Here is a 21,479-nt window from a genome sequence, read left to right on the forward strand (position 1 = left end):
GAAAATGTTCTATGATTTTAGGCAAATGTCGGCCAATAATTTATGACGAGAAAGGGCTAAGAGACAGAAAGGACAGAAGATGACAGAACATGGATCTGAGGAAATTTCTCAAAAGTGTAGAGGTTACAAATCAAGAGCACAGAATGGGAACAGAGCTGTTTTATTTTCTTAAATATCAGGAAAGTTCTCACCTTAGCTCAAATGAACCAAAGCTCTAATTCAGAGCTGAAAATATATCCACAAACTCTTCATTGCCCAGTGACAAATGTCTGCATACATTAGACATAGAATAACTTTATGGCAGTCAAATCCCTTCACCTCCTGTTCCAGTGTTGGACTTTCTTTTTTAACCAAAATCTTCCCACCCATACTACATATACACTCTCTTTTACAATGCTGGGCTGGGGAACCAGCCTGACTGCTCTGGTGAATGTTCAGCCATTCATGAGTGCAAAGCACCTGGTGAGTACCAGGTGCCAACAATGTGTAGGATGACCTCATCCCTGTCCTAGTAGTCAGCTGTCCAGATACATTCTAACGGGGAAGCTGAAGTTTCATATACGTTACCATATATGTTCTGGTAACAGCTATAGCTCAATGCTTGACTTCAACCAATCACATTTATAACTTGCCAAATATAATAAGCATTTTACATGTCTGTTTTATTCTCCAAATGCTTAAAATTTGAACTTGGAAAAAACATGGAGGAATATCAAGCAAGTCCTCACTTCAAGAAAATTACTTTCTCTTACTCAGTTCATCCCAGAAGCAATAAACATAATGAATGCTTTTACCATGCAAGTGAATTAATAGATGCCTTTTAAATCTTTTCATATCATCATCCTTATAGTCACTTCAAATATCTAGCTAGTTTTCCATAACAACACTAAAAAGAATATTATGGATTGAAAAAGATCATCAAAATTTCAATGAGCCTGATTCTACGCAAATTCTGTATCTGAATGCGATTTTATGACACTATAAAAACCTCGGAAAATGTCTAAATGAAAATGCACCCAGGGACATCACTTCGTTTGAATTTCAATTTTTTCTGTCATATTCATGAAAGCACTTTGTGTCAGTAATCTAAAACCAAAGAGTAGTTAACCTAATCTAATTTTTTTTGTCAAATGTTGGAATAAAACCAATTTTCGATTACAGCAGGAGTCTACAAAGCTAGTGTGCATCAAGCTGAAAAACCATCTGGAACAATAAAATCCTCCTACATGAAATTTATCAGTCAGAAAACACAGTGGATGTCTCAGAACTTCTGCTTTCCACCACAAGCTCTCAACTGAAACAGGGAGGCCTGCTGTACCTGTCCCTTTAGGAAGTCACCTGTCAGTGGAGGTTACTTTGTCTCTGCTGCTGTCACTGGGCCGCTCTGAATACTTAGTACTGAAGTTGTAAAATCATGCACCATTTTATCTAAGCAGACCTAGATCAAAGGAAAATTTTCACTTGATTTCAACTTGGTACCTGTAATTAATAGTTTCAACTCACCAAGTATCATCTATGTGACCTCCGTAAATGCGAATGTGAGAGCATTTAACTTTCCAAATTCTAGGGGATTAAAATACATTCAAAGGCTCAAGCCTAGTTATTATGAAATACAAATATTTCTTATCATTTGGGCATAGCATTAACAAGCTAAGTAGCATTGAGCAATGAACTGATTTTGTGCATAATAAAAAATGAGTTTGCTGAACCACTAGCAGGAAAAGTTTAATGCTATCTGGAAATAAAAATGTAATTATTAAAAAAGAAGGAAAATGCATAAATGTTAAATAAGACTAAAAGTAAATATCAGGAAAGAAGTAATTGTAACCCTGTAGAAATACTTCTTAGACATCAAATGGTAAAGGTGCATCAGGGAAGGAGGATGGATTAGCCATGCCTCCTGACATAGGCAGTGGCTTGCATAGCTCTAGTAAAAGAAGCATCCAATAGGTTGGATATTATATGCTTGTAAGGCCATTTTATCCCATTCTAGACATTGAAGTCATTTTCAAGCTTTCTCAATACACTGAATCTACAACCTCATAGTGCCAAATGAAAGTGGCAGATATCCATGAATGATTTCTTCTGTGATCTGGATCATACACTATCGACAATTAATACTTTGGATTGGAGCCAGTTTGAAATAATTCCTAGCACACCAGAAGTTTCAGACTTCTTGATTTTATGGTCCAATTTAAATTAAAACACTCACATACACATGCAAGATGGGAGAGTGGGATGAACACTGTGTTTCCAATTTTTATTTTGCCAAGTAAAGACATAAACAAAGAACAATAACCTAAATTCTATCTATAACCAGTATCATAAAAGAAATCACATTTTACTACCAAAAGTATAGAAAGGTAACAATCTTAGAATAATGGTGAATTTTCTTCCAAGAAAGGAAACCTAGTAATTTTATGCCAACATTCTATCCAAAACATGTTAGCCCTTAGACATTGTATTACATCTGGTTCCTCACTAAAACCACACAACATTAAACCACCAGTATAGAATAGACACTTCATTGCTTAAAGCACTTTTGTGTTTATATATTGAAGTTAGCCTTAAAGTTTGGGGGGGAGATTTAAATATAAATATAAAATGTAAGTTGGATAATTGACAATATATTCTCAATTTCCACAATTTACAAAACATTCATTCATCTACTGTAAAACTCCTTCATGCAAGATGATAGAATATTTCTATATATGAAATCTCTTTTGTATCATGTCCCTAATTATTCAGATGTATCAGCTTTGTTGAATCTTTTAAAATGGATGACAGACACAGGCTATCTTCGTGAAAAATATTTTTTATTAACCTTTTTTTCTTTCATTATTACATCTTATAATTCATATCTGCTGAGTGCTAATATTAAGAATATAATATGAATTGTTTTCATAAAATTTGAAGATCAGAGAGAGGTCTTTTTGAAATAGAAATCAGATCAAAACTCTGTACTCAACACTCAATTCTTCCTATCACTGAATTTCACTAAATTTATACTTGATATGAACTTTTGCCTGTAATCTGATAAGTGAGGGCAAAGTTTTCTACCACATTTAGAATATAATCCAGTCTTTCTCACGACCTACATCGCCCCTGCTATCTCTGCAAACTCAGTTCCTGGGACTCTCCCCTCTATTGGCTGTTTCCACCAAACTAGCTTCCTTGATGGTTCCCCAAACACACCAGGTAAACTTCAGTCTCAGGGTCTTTGTCCTGCTGTCTCTCTGGCTGAAATGGTTTTCCTTTAAGAGTTCTACGGCTCTTTCCCACTCTATTTAAATGCCACCTTGTCCAAGAGGCTTTTCTTGACCAATTCCCCACCTCCTCCATCACTCTATCTTTTTATTCTGCTTGATTGCTCCTCAAAATACTTAACAGTATCTGATATTATAAAATATTCTTTATCTGTTTATGTCTATCTTGAGCACTAAAATGTAAGCTTAATGACAGCAGGGGCTTCTGTTTCGTTCATTATTCTATCTACAGGATTGAAAATTGCACATTGTAGGCACTCAAAAATATTTGTTGAACGAAGACATGGATGAATATAAATGTAATAAAATAACTTAAAATTTACATAAAAATAATGTACTGCTAGTCAAGATACAATTCAATTATACTAATTCATCTCTCTAACCTTGCAGGAATTATTTTTAAATTCCTATGAAACGTAACAATGAACCCATTGTTTAAAAAGGAACATAAAACCAAGTATAAATGAATGAAACGAACTCTATTAGTGACCATCCAATTGAGTTGAAAAGTGGCTTTTTTCCTCAATTAAGTTGGAATAGTTTTAAAATCAAGCTGAACTCTCTTCACAATCTTAAAAACAAGTAAAAACATAAACATTAAAAAAATCCAATAAGCAAACAAACACAAAAAAACAATAGGGAATAAATACCAGGATTTCACAATCATTGAAAATTTTATACACCAATGGTAAATGATGTCTAAGATTTCACAAGCTAATTTAATTTTGATCATGCTGAAAAAAAATACCTTCACCTACATAACTATTTTTTTTTTTTTTTGGTGAGGAAGATCGGCCCTGAGCTAACATCTGCCAATCCTCCTCTTTTTTTTTTGCTGAGGAAGACTGGCCCTAAGCTAACATCTATGCCCATCTTCCACTACTTTATATGGGACACGACCACAGCATGGCTTGCCAAGCGGTGCGTCAGTGCATGCCCGGGATCCGAACCGGCGAACCCCGGGCCACCGCAGCAGAGTGCGCACACCTAACCGCTTGCGCCACTGGACCGGCCCTACGTAACTATTTTAATAACTAAAATAATTTCATAGACTATTCACTGGTCTTCATCTAAATTCTTCAAGTCCAAAAAGGGCTGGTGTTTAGTAACTCTAGCCTTAGGGGTTGGAAGGACTGCCCAGTTGTATTTTAAAGCTTCTACAGCCTAAGGAAATATTACTGTGATTACTCACTGTACTTCTTTCACAAGAGAGTAAATTATGATTCCTCTACATATTTCAAAGCATATTTATAGACCTGGATGATATTCAAAAGGAAGATGATAATGTCACCCATTATTAATGTCTGAAGAGTACTTGATTTTAGGATTTACATTTTTTCCCAATGCTGATTGTGAATTGGCGACGATCTACCAACTGTTTTTAATGACTTGTGACCAGTGGTGAGTTTGGGAAGGAGGGCTGATCAAGGTTACAGGTGTAGGCTTTGGCCATGAAAGAGAGTGGAACTAATTGGTCCCTGTGGGAATTGAACCTGCAACCTCAGACTCATTGACTGCACAAGAATGCAAACTCCTCTAAGCAGACCAAAATCTACAAAACAATTTTCTTCAAAATGTGATTCATGTCTAGTTGACACTAGTCTTTAAGAACAAAAATAAAATATTCTGTTTTACTAATTATTTGACTATTCAAGGAGAAAGAATTTGAGGTAATTATATGGAGAAAAATACCCAGGAGATTTCCTATAAATGTTTAATTTTTAAAAAGCTATTTCCAAAGGCACATAGCTCAAAGCCAAAAATGGTCAGGGATTCTAAAAATATAATGTGTTTACTTAAAGTGTTAAGCCCAAATCAAAATAGTACTAATCATTTTAATAATGAAGAGATTTCTATTTGGAAGGCATTTTATGAATAGAAAGAGATATTGAAATTTTGCAGAATTCATTAAATTGACTTTCATCCAAATCATCACACTTTAACTTAAAAGTGCTATGTAATTTGGGGGACACATTGAGTTTTTGTTTTGGCTGTTTTATTCGTTCCTCTCTTCCTCTCGTAGGTTATTTTCTCCTTATTTATTCTCCCCTAAACTCAACTTACTCTGCTGCACTCTGTATCTACTCCTCTACAAGCTGACCATCCCTACTTACATAAAGAGTATTAACTGTAGGCTCTCAAACCCACTTTCTCTTCCCAGCACCTTAATATAATAGTCATTCACTCAACATACACTTACCATGCTGAGAAATACTCACAGTATCTCGCCAACTAAGCTTTTCCTATTACTCAGAAGATTTCGTCTTTTTTTCAATTAGAAACATTAGCTTTATAATTATGTCCAACTTGTTTCTTTTTTTCCTCTTCTCCAATAACAGGCTGTTGACAATTCTGACTTTCACCCTGTACTGTAAAACTTGGGGTAAAAACTTCCCTTGCAATCTTTACTTTTGCAATCTACATTTTTTTTTTCCCTGTGGGTTCTGATCTCTCCAAAAATAGAAGCAATTCAAGTCTCTACTTCCTCTGCCACTGCAAATCCTGTCCCTGAGAGCCTGCCATTTAACAGTGTAAATAGGACAAGTAGTTTGTAGAATAGTGGCTGAGGTAACGTTTGGGGAAAGATCCTGATTTCCTCCCCTCCTTAGAAGAGGCTACTTCTGTCTCTCTAGCATTTTTTTCCTCCTAAATGCAGGTGTCAAAGAATAATATGGAATGATTCACTTCTTCATTTATTCATTAAAGAAGAATTTAGATAAAAATATGATAAATAATCTGACAAAGCAAAGTATTTACACCTTTAATTTTGCATCTTTCTCAATTCTAGGATTCTAACACACTATTACTTTTGGATAAAGAAGATAATTCAAATTAGTTTTCATATCCTATTAGACCATTATTAAACTTGCCAACATTCATAATAACATTTTAGATGATAAACATATTCAGTAAAGACCATTTACCACTTCTAAATTTAGTCAACATATCAATAACTTACACAGTTCAGACTTTGTTATATTTCCAATCTATGGGTATACAAGACGGAATATTTTGTTGACTTTTGATCTATTCTACTAAAATTCTATTAGTTACCTGTAAGTAAATATGTCTTTGACAATTATCAGCACATTTCAAAGTTTATGAGGGACTAAATCTTGAAAGTGCTAGCATACATGATGGGTCCTTTCCTAAAATAAAATGATGAGTTGACAAGACATTTTCTCAGAAATACGTATTTTCTCCACAGCCTTGATGTCTGCACTCCAGGGAGCTGCAACAAGATAAGGCCTCGCCAGGTACAGTACCTTGTGACCCAGTGATATCTGAGTAATTTTGCTCACAGTAGAAGCATTTACAATAGCAAAACATAAAATTAGAAAATACATGAAGGTCCTATCTGGATGGGTGAAATAAATAACACTATGCCATACAATGTCACCCAGCCTCTACAAATGACGATGTCACTCTACATCTATCAAATACAGAGATGGTCACAGAAATTGTTCAGTGAAATCAGAAGATAGCAAAATATCACACATGGTTTGAATCCATTTTTTATACAAATATGTGAGTACATGTAGAAAAGAATATACCTTAGCATTTATAACAGTGGTTTTCTACGAATGGTAGGATTTAGGTCATTTTTTATTTCTGCTTTATAATTTTCTATAGTGTTTAACTCTTTGTAATTAGCATATTTTCTTTATTTTTAGGAATAAATGCAAGAGATGTATTTGTACTTCTCAAAAATAAGCTATTTCTGCCCAAGCAGGAAAAACAATTTATCCATTTTGTTCCCTAAAATACCCCAGACATACCTTTTAGAGCACTTATCAGATTAAATCAGTTATTTGATTACTTAGTCTTCCCAGCTGAAATGCGAGCTCCTATAAGAGCAGTCATTACTTTTCATCAACACCGCATCCCGGTGCCTAGCACAGGGCACGGCACATTATAGTTGCTCAATGGATTCTGACTAGCTACTTGGCTTCTTCCTTTCATCCAGAGTCTTCTCCCTCCCATACCTGGATCTAGCTGAATTACCTTCACCTCTGCCAGGTGCTAGACAGCCTTTAAGATACTGTGAGACAAAAGCTGAAGTGTGTGTAAGCGTAACAATGAAAAATAATTTGGGGTTAAAAAGATGTCATTTGGCAAAATCATTTGAGCTGTTACTAGGATCTCTCTGTAAATACTGGTCAACATAGGTAGAATAACACTAAAATAATGGTAGCTGAGGGTGCAGTCAGGTCCAGGGGAGGAGAAAGTACTTGACTGAGTAGTGGAGGGTCTCTGTGAGATGGGCAGTTGAAGAGCCATTTCAGCTGAATCATAGCAAAGTGCTGATATCTTTCTGTTGTGCTTCTTATGTATCGTGATGAAAACCTGACAATTTCTAGACTGTAACATAACAAGTAGAACTAAGATTTATATTTTGTAGTTTAAGTAGCTCACTTTATATAATTTTGGAAGTTCAACTAAGTTTCTGATAGCAACAATCTTTTTAACTCCCTTAGGAAATTAGGGAGCTCATCCTCTGCCCCCCCATCAATCCTATTCTAATGCTTGATAGTGTTCCCTGGTCCAGATGCTCACTCCCTTTCAGGAGAGGCTACATCTATATTGGAGGACATTAAGGGAAACATTCTGGTTGGAAATGGGAACTAGGACACTTGCCTTGAAGCCACATGCACATAGCAAGGGTATTGTTTTTACACGGGTAGTTTAGTGGCAAGGAGCACCAACTGGCTGCCTGTATTAAATTTCTAACTCCACCATTTAATGGTTGTATCATATTGGGAAAATAACTTAACTTTTTATGCCTAGCTTTTCCCATTTGTGGAAATGCAAATAACAACACTACATTTCTAATAAGGTTGTTGTGAGGGGTATGCAGGTCAATTTCTGCAAAATGTCTAAAAATTGCTCAGTATATGGTAAACGCCATGGAAATGTTCACTCTCGGTAACATTTACTTGGCTTGCACGTTGTACAATTTTATGTTTTAAAATGTTATATATATAATATATGTACACACAAATTTTATAAAAATATGAAAAAGTAAGGATTGAGGATGATTATCAGAGAAGGAAGCACTGAAAGTCCTTTAAGCACCTCTTAGCATCACACCATTTCCCTCCCTGTACTATAGTTTCAACTATAGTACCATTTTTCAACTCTTTGTGTTGCCTCATGTCTCCTATTAATTATCTCTGCTATCAGCCACAATTCTTCCCTCAGATCATAGCCTGGAACCTGTCACCTGTTCATCGATGTTGGCAATTGATTCTGTACATCTCTTTGTCTCTATCTCAACCAGCATCAATTCAATCATTGTCTCCCTCTGCTAACTATTTACTAAATAAGAAGATTCATGAAATATCTGTTGTATGTCACCATGTGACTCTTACAATCCTCACCACTCATTACCTAACTGACAGCGTATAGTTTCAAAAAACTTGAATGTTTCCTAGATTGTATTTCTTCTTGAGAGTCTGCATGAAAGGGCCAAATTATTTTATATTTTTTTCAAATATCATACGCATAACTATTAGAGCAAGGAAGATTTTTTTTTTAGTATGTAAAAAGATAATTTTCTTATACTGGGTATTTAAAATCTAGGAGTATTCTTGGATAATTGTAAATATGAATGCAAGTATCTTAACCTATGTTTTCTAAATTCTTAGGTTGCCTGTGGGAATCACAATCGGGTATCCTTCCCCCATTAAGCCTCACAGTTAAATTTTAAAATCAACACATGGATATGATCAGATATGTACAACGTCATGGTAGGCAGACAAAACCGTTCACAGAGTGAAGTAGGTTTTGACTATAAGCTCAGCGCTAACACTAACGAGAAAGCCAAGCCGAGGAGAGTCTGGCAGAGGTGGAACTCAGAAGAATCACAGAAACAAACACTGACAGTGTTACTCTAACTCCTAGCTGTAAAGAAGCAGCCCTGAGCAGCAGATGTGGGTGTCTGGCAGATACATCCCTTATTGACAGGCATATCCTGCCAGGTGTACCCTATCCTGATTCCTCTGAACACTGGAAGCATGCAACTCTCCTTGCTACGATTACACAACATCAGTCAAACTTCTGATTTAGATTCCCATGTAGTTTTTAGAGAATGCACTGGTTAGGCCAAATCAAGCAACCCACGCACTTACAAGTTACATGCCTTATTTTAAATTAATGATCTGTCAACTCAGTTTATTTTCCAGTGTCAGTATTCTCATGTCTTAGTTCTGGATTTCAAAACAGAAAGTCAGACCCTAGACTACAATAATTTCACTAAATTAATATAGTTCTGTGAGAGATTGCCATAGGGAATTGATGAGTTACTATGCATCTCTATGCAAATATTTATAAGACAATGTTTCCCACATTATAGACTAGAAATGTTAGGAAATATAGAAAAATTACTAGGGTTAATGTGAAAAAAGAAGGTTAACAATTTCTAAACTGGGTGTAAGTGAAATAAATCAGTGACTTGTTCTGCATTTCTTAGATTTCCTTCCTATACTCCTTCTTTGCCAGCATATGGGGAGCTCAAATTCTAAGAGGGAGAATGGAGATGCCCAACTCCACACAGTTGTATGATGGGGTGACACGGGTAAAACAAATTAAGAGATCCCTGTATAGACATCTAATGTGGAACATCAGTTGTAGCCAGAATTAGGGGTACTGTGGAATGAAAATACCCAAGATTTATTTCTGTAAAATTTGAACCTTTGACACAGAGAGAATTCTGACAAATTTCAGATATATGAATTCTATAAGATACCCTCACAATTTTAAATTTTCTTTTAGCATGAAAACATTAATTTGTCATCGACTTACCTGTTTTACATTTTTTCACTCCTTTACACAGCACAAATTTATAAAACATGCCCTAAATTCTAAGAGCTACGCTGGACAATTGGGCTGGAACCACACGACACAAGCCCTCTCTTTGTGGAGTTCACTGTGCTTTGGATGGCTCTTAATCAAATTATTACATCACATCGAGGCAGCTCTAGATTGAGGTACCCACCGAGGACAGGCTCCAGTTTAGCCCTTCGGTGACTTTGTGAACCAGGCCAGATGATACCCTGTCTTGAGATGTGACAATCATATCTGTGTTTTAATCTCCCTCTCCCTCTCCTACTCCTTCTCCTTCTTTTCCCTCCCCCTCGCCTTCCTGCTCTTGTTTTTTCTTCTTTGACATGCAGCCTGCTTTTGAGGATTCACTTCCAACACACATGTTTGCCAGGGGTATAATTCCTTTAAATAAACATGTCCTTAATATCTCCCAGGGGCTCAAAGGGGCTCACAAGTTCTACAGAAATTGTTTCATTTTGTAATTTTAATGATAATTTTATTTTAATAATACAAAAGAAAACATTCTGCAGTAATAATTCACAATTTAAACACTTTATCTTTTATTTTTACAGAATATATTTTTGCTTCTTTAATTTATTTCTTTTTCAAACTGAGAGCCTCAGTACCCAGTAGGGATCCAAGGACATATTCTAAGGAGTCCATAAAAATAGGTCCTTTAGAAACACTACTCTAAATCTAAGCAAATAATTCTATATTTTGCCCTAAAGAAATTGCTTACTTAACCAAAAATAAATTCATGGAGCTAAATTGCAGAAACTAACCTTTAATTTCCAGCACAAATTGAAGACAAGGATGAGATAGACTCTTAAGGAAGCAGAAAAGATTACCGGTTTTTCTTACATTCACATATTGAATACTCTGACTTTGTATAATATCACTTATCAGCTCTTCATACAAAAAAAAATCCAAAGTTCAATAAAATGGCTTCAAATTCATCCCCGCTAATATAGCTCTTCATTGCCATAGAAAAGTTGTTGATTATTTGCCAGAAAAATATCTTCATACTTCTTTTTTTAAATCACAAACAGCTTTTAAGCATGAACTGTAAGTCAAAGATTATTCAGAATGCCAGCTAATTAGACACATGAATCTATAAAGGAATTTTTCTCTTCTAGATTTGAGTTCTATTCAGTTTAATTTGGGTAGATCTGTTGAAATACAACGAGTGAAGAAAAGTACTGATGAGAAAATATCTGTCCCACCCTTAGAGCCAGCCTCACAGCTTGTTCGTCCTGTATCCAGGAATAGGACAGTGGAGACAAACTGAAAGGATCCTTGATTCCTACTCCTCTCTCCCCCAGGGTGTGCTGGAAAGAAAGGCATTGGATGTCACTGGGATTCAGTGGAGGCTTGAGCCCTTTCCAGAGTCCCCAGATCCCAGAGTGCTGAAAGCATCTGACTTTTAATTCTAGGTTGCCTTCTTCACCCTAACATAAGACAACAATCTCTGGAAACCAGATTTTTGAAGTTCTCTCTCTGCTCCAGTTCTGGCAGTACAACTTACTCACAAAATATTCCTTCATGATATACAAGTATTTGAATTTAAGGTTAGACAGTAACTCACTTACCATGATAAATTAGATACAGACATTGCAGCAATTTACGGAGGAGTCTTATGGAGTAGTCTTCTCTTGATTTCAGAACAGAGAATGAGTAGGTCAAGTAGACAAGATCACTGGGAATTTTAGCTTTGCTACCGGAATGATCCAGAAACCACTTAGTTACTCACAGTTTGAGAAGACCTATAAAGAAAAGGAAGAAAGTGATATCTATAGTACCTGGTCTATGTGACTTTCCACAGATTTATTCCACCTAGGTCAATAGTTTTGTCATGGTATAAGACCCAAAAAGTGAGTCTAAAAATTTTTTTTTAAATATAAAACATGTCATAAGCCAAACATTAAAAATTAAACCAACCTTATGATGAGCTGGATGCTTTACCTTTAAAATCAATTGAAAGGTTAATAAAATGTTCATTCCCTGAAGTAGAGAATACAAGGAAAGAACAGAATGTGTTTTTAGAGGCACTAAATTTTTTCTCCATTTGGTCAATCAATAATGCTCTCTAAATGAGTTTTTTATACTTGTGATAAAAGGATCAGAACAAAGATCTTGATTAGCCAGGAGTGGATACTAAAAAAAAAGATTCTTGGCACAGATTGTTATGATGTCCAAAACTTTAACAAAAATCATTCACTGCTACATCTGGGTGAATAAGAATTTATATTGAGTTAACAAGTGGGAGGTAAGCAGGGTGTATTTACATAACAAACATATCTACCCACTTCTTTTTGAGCATTTACTGTGTACAGTGTCCTATGATCTTGAACTAAAATTTTCTTAAGGTACAATTAATTCTACAGTACTTGGCACTTTAGACACTTTAATTAGTCCAGGTCATTAATCCAGTACTGTTCAATTAAACAAACATTTATGGAGCACATACTGTGTACAGTTAGCTATCCTAGATATAGCTCAGGAATAAAGATGAATGACACATGAACAAGACATCTTCCCACCCTCAAAGAATGCTTTATGTAAAAAAAGATAATTGTAATAAAATAGGGTAAGTCTTCCAATAAAGGTTTACACAGAGTATATGAAAGCACAGAAGAAGGGCTTCCAGCTCATTTTTAGGGATATGTGAAGGATTTCTGAAGAAGACACACCCCAAACTACTACCATTAGGTTTGGCAGCAAGTTTCAAAAAAATGCAAAATCAAAGTTGCTTAAAAAGACAGTTTATTTCTCTCTCATATAAATAAATCTTGAGTCTTAAGAAGTCCAAGGAGGATATGGCAACTACATGGACACGAGGGATGGAGGCTCCTTGCTCATCGTTCCACCATTCTCAACATGCGGTTCCCCTTTATGTTCCAAGTGGTTGCTGAGCTCCAGCAAGTGTGTCTGCATTCCAGCCAACATAAAAAAGAAAGAGGGAAAGAAGGATGCTTCCTAAAATTTACACATGACATTTCCACTTGCATTTCACTGGCCAGAGTTTAGTCACTGGACCACTCTTATTCTAAGGAAGACTGGAAAATGCAGTCATTATTCTAGGTAGCCATATGCCCAACTACAAACCAAGGTGCCTATTAGAAAGGAAAGGGTTAAAAGTTAAGTATTGGGAGAAAACTAGCATTGTCTGCTACAAAGTTTGAGACTTGTTGACCTATACCCCCGATATTTTATGATTCTGCAAAGTGGTAAACATGGAGCAGAAGGGAGGTGGAATCAGTCCATTGTTTGTTGGTAATTTTACATATTTGATATATAAGTTTAAATATCAAACTTCTTAAGTTTTCTTAAATCATTCAAAGAGTCAATAAAATATTTTTTGTGCCCTACTATTTACCAGGCTCTAAGTACTAAGGACACAAAGATTAATAAAATATAGGCTTTGCACATAAAGAACTCACTGTCTAACACAGATACCATCATGTAAGAAATAAAACAAACTAAAATGCACTCTGAAGATTGCTGTGTATGGATAAAGGCATATGAGTAGCTACACAGGAACTGAGAAAGAACCATAATTCCAATGGATTCTAATTTTAATAGACCCTGAGTGCCAGTGGAGTGAGCAGCTATAAGGTCTATATCCTAAATCATCTCCTTACATTCCAAAAGAGGATTTCAAGTCCATCCTGCCCTTGGTTAATTGTTAAAGCATATAGACTTACATCTATCAAGGAAGTAGGAACTCCAAATTCTGCTCCCAAAACTGGTAACTTCAAATTCTCAAAATCTGTATTAGCAGATTCTTATCAAGAGTTGAAATTAAAAAAATATTATATATTTTATATACATATAAATATATAACATATATGTAATATTTACTAAACATGTTATATATGTAAATATATACATATATGTAAATATATAAATACATACATATACATAAATATATATGTAATATGTAATATTTGTATATAATACTGTCTGATGCAATTCATTCTTCTAAATACAATTATGCCCCACATAATGACGTTTAAGTCAACACATATTCAACAGTGGTCCCATAAGATTAGTACCATATATCCTAGGTGTGTAGTAGGCTACCCATCTAGGTTTGTGTAAGTCGATGTTCGCACAATGATGAAATCGCCTAACACCACATTTTGCAAATCATATCCCCATCAATAAGGTACGCATGACTGTTTTCTTAATTCTATCTTTAGAGAGTTGCGTATCTGGACATCATTATTTTAGTACCTAACCAAATTACTTTTACCAAATTATGCTGTGGGGTTTTGCCAAGAGTTTGCATTGAGGGGCATCATTAAAGAAAATAATAAATAAACAAGCAAAAACCAGGACTATTACGTTTAGTGGAATATTTGCCAACACAAAAATGCTGCCCTTAGGAGCATTCAAAGGAAAAATGTGTCAGGTTTCCTCACAAAAAAAACTATAACTCTAAATTTCTGAATTGCTTTAATCCTAGGGGGAACATTATTGTAATTTATTACGTTTCTTTCCTTGCTTTAAGTTATGGGAAGCTCTGAAACAAATTTGTGACGTTTCTTCAAGAAGTCAAGACCTTGAGGTCTGCCTTTTTATGCTAACCTTTTTTTCCTTTTTGCCAACTTTAATTTTTAACTTGTTTTTGATAAACACACACATATACAAACATATGCACACTAAATTTATGTAAATACATATAAAAAACTCCCTAAGTACTTTTTACAGTGAGAAAGGGTATAATTAAAGACCACAATTCCAGATTTGTTTGCTTTCTGCAAAATGTAGAAATAATATATAAGAAATTTGATCTCAGGATCTTAGAATGATGAAACCGTTGCCATATGAAGTAGATTGCCATACTGTTTTTGTAGGTCAAAAATGGTCAAATATTGGGGGACGGCCCGGTGGCACAAGCAGTTAAATGCGCGCGCTCTGGTGTGGTGCCCTGGGGTTCACTGGTTCGGATCCCAGGTGCGCACCGATGCACCACTTGTTAAGCCATGCTGTGGCGGCGTCCCCTATAAAGTAGAGGAAGATGGGCGTGGATGTTAGCCCAGGGCCAGTCTTCCTCAGGAAAAAAGAGGAGGATTGGCAACAGATGTTAGCTCAGGGCTAATCTTCCTCAAAAAAACACAAAAAAAAGCCTGTTATATTTACAATTTTATGACGTGGTGTTTTTCAAAGGCCTTGGAAGTGGGCTTGTTATTCCTTTAAATGACATTTAAATGATTCATTGCTTATCAATGCAACCTTTCCAGAGAAAACATCTTTAGGATCTTCAGGCAAGTTTAAGTTTTCTGTTGATTTTGATGATTCACTGTCTTTACACAAATCCCAACATCAGTCTCCACACTTAAGTATGAATTCATAGCTTTCAGCCAAAATTCTAAGATTACTAAGATCACCATCTGCCTCTTCATCACAAGGGAAAGAAAGTATATCTTCATGTTAGGGGAAACTTTTCAAAATATATGGAGTAATTTGACTTTCCCTGAACGCCCAGCCAGGATTGTAAGTTATAAGCCTGGGGCACAACTGTTCTCTTTAGGTCACACTTTCAGCACAATTTTAAGGAAAATAGTATGTGAATTTAATACAAGACCCCTCATTTGACATATTTATTTAAAAATATGAGTAGCCTTTGAACACAATAATGGATTATTGGAATTGTACTTTATCAAAATAATTCTTTTAATCATTTTATTCATGAATAAAATTCTGGGTTTCAAATTCAGCTGAAGGAATACTATATTCTAATATGCTCATTTAGTTGTAATTACTTTGCCATTTAGTTATACAACATAAAAGAACTTCTGTAAAGTGATTTTTTTTTTTTTTTAAAGATTTTATTTATTTATTTTTTCCCCCCAAAGCCCCAGTAGATAGTTGCGTGTCATAGCTGCACATCCTTCTAGTTGCTGTATGTGGGACGCGGCCTCAGCGTGGCCGGAGAAGCAGCGCGTCGGTGCGAGCCCGGGATCCGAACCCGGGTCGCCAGCAGTGGAGCGCGCTCACTCAACCACCAAGCCACGGGGCCGGCCCTAAAGTGATTTTATTTAAGCAAAAGAAGCATTTTCATAACCTAGTCCCATGAATACGGAGATGAGTTTGTCTTTAAGATGTTAAAATTTCATTTATATCAGTTTAAGTAACCTGCCATATAATAAATGTATGTTGTTATAAATCCATACTTAAGATAGTAAACCTATAAAGAATTACTTGGAAGAAGAATGAAAATAACCTCATCACTAGTCCCCCTTTCTAGTTTAGTTTTCATCAAAACATTTCTCTGCAGCACACCAGAGGCTGAGTGGTCTTTGTGGAATGCAGTCATTTTCTACCTAAGAGCTGCAGAACACAGAGGCAGGGAGAATGACGTCAGACAAACCTGGGTGTGATTTTTCAGCTATGCTTCTCGGTAACCTTGTGATCTTGGGAAAATTAAGTACATTCCCTTACTTGTTTCTTTAAAATAGGAATGTTAACAGTACTTAACTCATAAGATCATGGTGAGAATTTAAAAAAAAATAATGTGAAAAGATTACTATTGCTTGGCACCAGTAAGAGTTCAAAAAATGATAATGGCAATGATGATGATAATGCTGAGAACAAGAAGGAGGAGACAATGATGATAATAAATGTCCCAAATCCTTTAATTGCCCAATTTTGCCCTCACAGTACGACCCCAATCCCTTGAGATGGTTTACAAGACTCAAGGTGATCTGACACCTGCTTTCCTTTTCACCTTCCTCTCTCAATGAACCTGCCCCACCCTTCCCCAACCCCCCGCACACTATATTTCAGCTAAACTGAATTGCATTTTCCTGAACGCACCTGTGTCCCTTTAACTCATAGGCCATTTGCATGCTAGTCCCATGGTGTGTTACACACATTCCTTTCCTTTCTCCTTCTGCTTAGCTAACTTCTAACTCATTTACACCTCAACATAGACAGCGTTTCTTCCAAACTTTTCTAATCCTCGTTAGGTGCAGGCCCTTTGTTCTCTCATAACAACTTGTTCTTAATCCATAACAACTTTCAGAAACAGGGATTTAATCCTTAATGCTGTTCTGTATTTCCCTGTAGATTGTAAGTGCCTTGGGGACAGACAGTAAGTCTCAGTACAACCCAGTAAACCCAAAGCCTAGCATGATGCCTGGGACATTCAATAAATGTTTGCTGGAAAAAAAGACTAAATGTCTGAAATCAAGAAATGTAAAATTCTACAAAATGCTAAACTAAAAGCTGTGTCTCTTTTTCTTTTAAACTATGAAAATATTATTTCTATAATATTTAGTCATATTTATAGGTTCTAGAATTCTCAAACATCAATACTTTTTAAACAATTTTTTTATATTTGTTTGAAACTTGTATATTAACATAGAATATTAATTATGGAAACTTTAAGTAGAAGTCATTCCATTTTTCAATCTGTTTTGCTTCTCAATTTTATCCAGAATATGGTTAGTATTAAAATATGTAAACTAACATCTTTTTGTTTGGATATGCAAAGTGGGGTCAAACAACCCAGATATTTTAGCAACTTCGGCAATCATCACACAAAATTTCTAACAGGATACAGTTTTTCTCTAGAAAAACTGAGTGATTAAGGTCAGCACGGATGTAGACTAAATAGGACAAGTACCTTCCAAGTTGTTTTTATACCCTATTGATATCTCCCCTGAAAATACAGTCTTTGCAGATGGCTGAGAAATCCCACACATTAAAACTTCAGATCAGGGGGCCGGCCCCATGGCTTAGTGCTTAAGTGCGCGCGCTCCGCTACTAGCGGCCCTGGGTTCGAATCCCAGTCGCACACTGACGCACCACTTGTCTGGCCATGCTGAGGCAGCGTCCCACATACAGCAACTAGAAGGATGTGCAACTTTGACATACAACTATCTACTGAGGCCTTGGGAGAAAAAGGGGAAAAAAAGGAGGAGAATTGGCAATAGATTTTAGCTCAGGGCTGGTCTTCCTCAGCAAAAAGAGGAGGATTGGTATGGATGTTAGCGCAGGGCTGATCTTCCTCACAAAAAAAAACAAAAAATACTTCAGATCAGCACAGATGGTAACCTTGGAGACAAGCTAATGCAAAGCTTGATGTGTCCTTTCACTGCAGTGCAGCTGTCGTTCTACTTGCGTTAAAGCCATTTCATGGGAGGTATTAGTATTCACTTGAGCATGTCAGTAATTGGTCTAAAAGCATTTATCACGGAGACTTGGCTGTATTTGTGATTATCATAAGTACCCACTTCAGGAATATCCCCTATGTTCAAATTACGGGAAGTAGTTACCATACCCAGAGAAATACAGGGTTATGGACCTTAGAGTAATTCTTAAATAAATTATCACACTAAACAAAGATCACCTTAAAACAGTTTGGGACTGTTTTCTTCAGAATAATTGACTGTACCAGATATTGTTATAATTTTCTGAGAAAAATTCATTTTATTCTTATAGGAACTACAAAGATATCTTTCCATCTGTGCTTTTGTGCTTTGATCTCATTTTCTCTTGAATTGCAATGCAATCACAAGCTTTGGTTGCCTACGTCTTTCATCTCTGCCCCTTCCTGGTTCTTCTCCTCTGTGTTTCTGATATTATATAACCTTTCCTTGCCTCAGCAATGACTTCAAACTTTTCCCCTTCTTACTTCTTCCCTTCACTGACAAACTCACAAAACATTACATCTGTTGCCTTCCCTTTTTCACTACCCACTTTTGCTTTCTGATTTCTACTCCAGTATTCTCATCACCAGTCAACTTGGCAACATTTAACTACTGATTCCAATAGCCTCTTTCAGACTCTACTCTCTCTATCCACTTGTCCTGAAGTCTCCTGCTTTAACTTCTAGGATACTGAAATATCCAGGATCTCCTTTCTCTGTTCTTCATTGATCCATCATCATTCTCCCATTTCCTTTATGCTGAAAATCTTCAAAAGTATGTCTAATATGACTTTTTCAGTAGATAATTCACAAATTTCTATCTATGGATCTAATCTTTTTTCCTGATTTCCAAAATCATTTTTCCTAGTTATTTATTAAACAGTTGCCAAATCTTTTTTTTCCTTACTTCTCAGTAACATCTCTTTAAGTCACTGTCTCCTTTCTATTGCTACTACCACCACCCATGTTCAAGCCCTTATTATCTTTTTCTTTTTTTGTTCTTTTTTTGCCTTGAGAAAGATTGTTGTTGAGCTAACATCTCTGCCAATCTTTTCTCTATTTTGTATGTGGGATGCTGCCATAGCATGGCTTGATGAGTGGTGTGTAGGTCTGTGCGTGGGATCTGAACCCATGAACCCCAGGCTACCGAAGCAGAGCGCGTGAACTTAACCACTATGGCACCGGGCTAGCCCTTGTCTTTTGTCTTGACCAGCTTTCTTTCAGATTTTTAAAGCGTCTGAAAATAAATTAATTAAAGTATATTTTAAAATATTAAGAATGGACCAACATCCTAATTGAAAAAGAGTTTAAAAAGTTCTTTGGATAGTTTAAATCTTTAGTGTTTGATGGGCAGCATGTCATTGTTTGGAAAGGAGCACTTCCACTTCCCTGAGCACTAGCGTTCTCTGCTATAGTTTGCAAATCACTGGCTGGAAATTGTTGCATTGGCCTTCAAACTTGTCTCTGATCCTCAATCCATATTACAAATTAATTTTATTAAGGGCAAAGCACTTATATACGCAAATAACTTGCTTAGAAAACCTTGAATAGTCATTTCCCCTAAATATGCTTGGGATCCTCCTTCATGTGGTCTATTTGTATTTTCTGGCTTGTCTACACTCACATTGGATTACTACTGTTCAGTGAATTTGTTTCCACCCTCCACTGAAGGTCTAGCATAGCACTCTGTACACTGGAACTTTTCAAAAAATATTAAATTGAATTGAATTAAATTGAATTCTCAGTTCAAAACTCAAGTTTTTCAGGTATACATTATTGTGCTCAAGAGTAGCACTAAATAAATGAGGCTTTTAAAAAGTATGATATATCTAAACTGCCTAGTGTTTTTAGAATTTACAATAAATTTTGATGAGTCACTAAAGGTTCAATTCCATGTGGCTCACTCAGTAGAAAGGACTGCCAAAACTCAGTTTAATTAAAAACAGAAAGAAGCAAAGCAGCAGATTGGTTTTTTTCCTAAATAAATGTTTCAAGTGAAAAAATATCTTAGGCATACTTAATGAATCTTTCTGTAGTCTCAGAACATAAGCACTTGAACATTTAGAATTAACTTGGGAGAAGTTGGAAAAACCAGCCCATGAACACATTGCAGTTTAGGAATGTAATTATAGAGCTGTGGCTGTTTCTTTCCTGAAGAGTTTTCAGGCATTGCAAGGTCCTTCACAGTTCAGCCTGGGTCACCTTGTTGATCCTCATCTCAAGCTACCCCCACCCTTCCTGCTCCCTAAGGCCTGGCAATACATGTGCCTGGTTCCTCCTTGAATAAACTAAACACTTTCATGCCTGTACATTTCAGAATGAACAGATCGATCATTACATTCTCACTTCTAGCAATGTCTCCCCCCTCTTAGTCTGGTAAATCTATCTGTCCTGCAAAGTCCCGCTCAAATATCAATACCCCTATAATTTAAAACTTGGTAGAATTATGTCCCCTTCATATTTGTACCCTTCTCATGATATATATATATATATTTCTTTTGCAATATTTATTATATTTCACTAGTGTTATGGTTTACCTGTCTGTTAAAGGTGAGCATGTGTATTTTGTGTGTGTGTGTGAGGAGATTAGCCCTGAGCTAACATCTGCCAATCCTCTTCTTTTTTTGCTGAGGAAGACTGGCCCTGGGCTAACATCCGTGCCCATCTTCCTCCACTTTATACGGGACGCCGCCACAGCATGGCTTGCCAAGTGGTACATCGGTGCACGCCCGGGGTCCGAACCTGTGAACCCCGGGCCGCTGCAGCGGAGCGCACGCACTTAACTGCTTGCACCACCGGGCCAGCCCCAGTAAGTGTGTGTATTAATAATATATTATGATACTATTAGCTACTTAATAAATAGTTATTTACTTAAGAAACATGGAATTTGTAGTTTCTGGCCATGGGGATGTGGGAGCACCCTTGTGTTATAACAAATGGGCAGATAACCAGAGAGAAGATATAGTAATATTTATTTAAAATATAATCATTTGTAGATATTTTAAAAAACTACAAAAGCAAAAGCTATCCAAAAGTTATTTCTTCACTTATTTGGGTCCTGCTAGTTCCTCAAGAGCAATAATTATAACTTAATTTTTTTTCCTTCATCTCTCTATTACCTAGCATAGTTTATTATCTAGAATAAACAATCAATAAGTATCTATTAAATTGATTTTAGTTGAATTTCCATATTATTATAGTCACCCAAATTATTGATTTTTCTTCTGTTT

The 21,479-nt window shown here is 36.0% G+C and overlaps 1 protein-coding gene across 5 annotated transcripts in view; it reads right to left on the reverse strand.

Annotated features, from left to right (window-relative positions):
• Positions 1–21,479, reverse strand: part of OXR1 (oxidation resistance 1) — a 508,823-nt gene that overhangs the window by 345,978 nt on the left and 141,366 nt on the right. For all 5 annotated transcript variants that reach the window (XM_087447551.1, XM_004431253.3, XM_004431252.3 and 2 more), the window contains one exon: positions 11,681–11,854. In XM_087447551.1, coding sequence (XP_087303677.1) covers positions 11,681–11,703 — 23 coding nt within the window. In that variant the 5' untranslated portion in view covers positions 11,704–11,854. The remainder of the gene's footprint in view (positions 1–11,680; positions 11,855–21,479) is intronic.

This window comes from Ceratotherium simum, chromosome 23 (genome assembly GCF_057802395.1).
Source record: "Ceratotherium simum simum isolate JZ-2026a chromosome 23, ASM5780239v1, whole genome shotgun sequence".
In the NCBI taxonomy this organism is placed as follows: domain Eukaryota; kingdom Metazoa; phylum Chordata; class Mammalia; order Perissodactyla; family Rhinocerotidae; genus Ceratotherium; species Ceratotherium simum.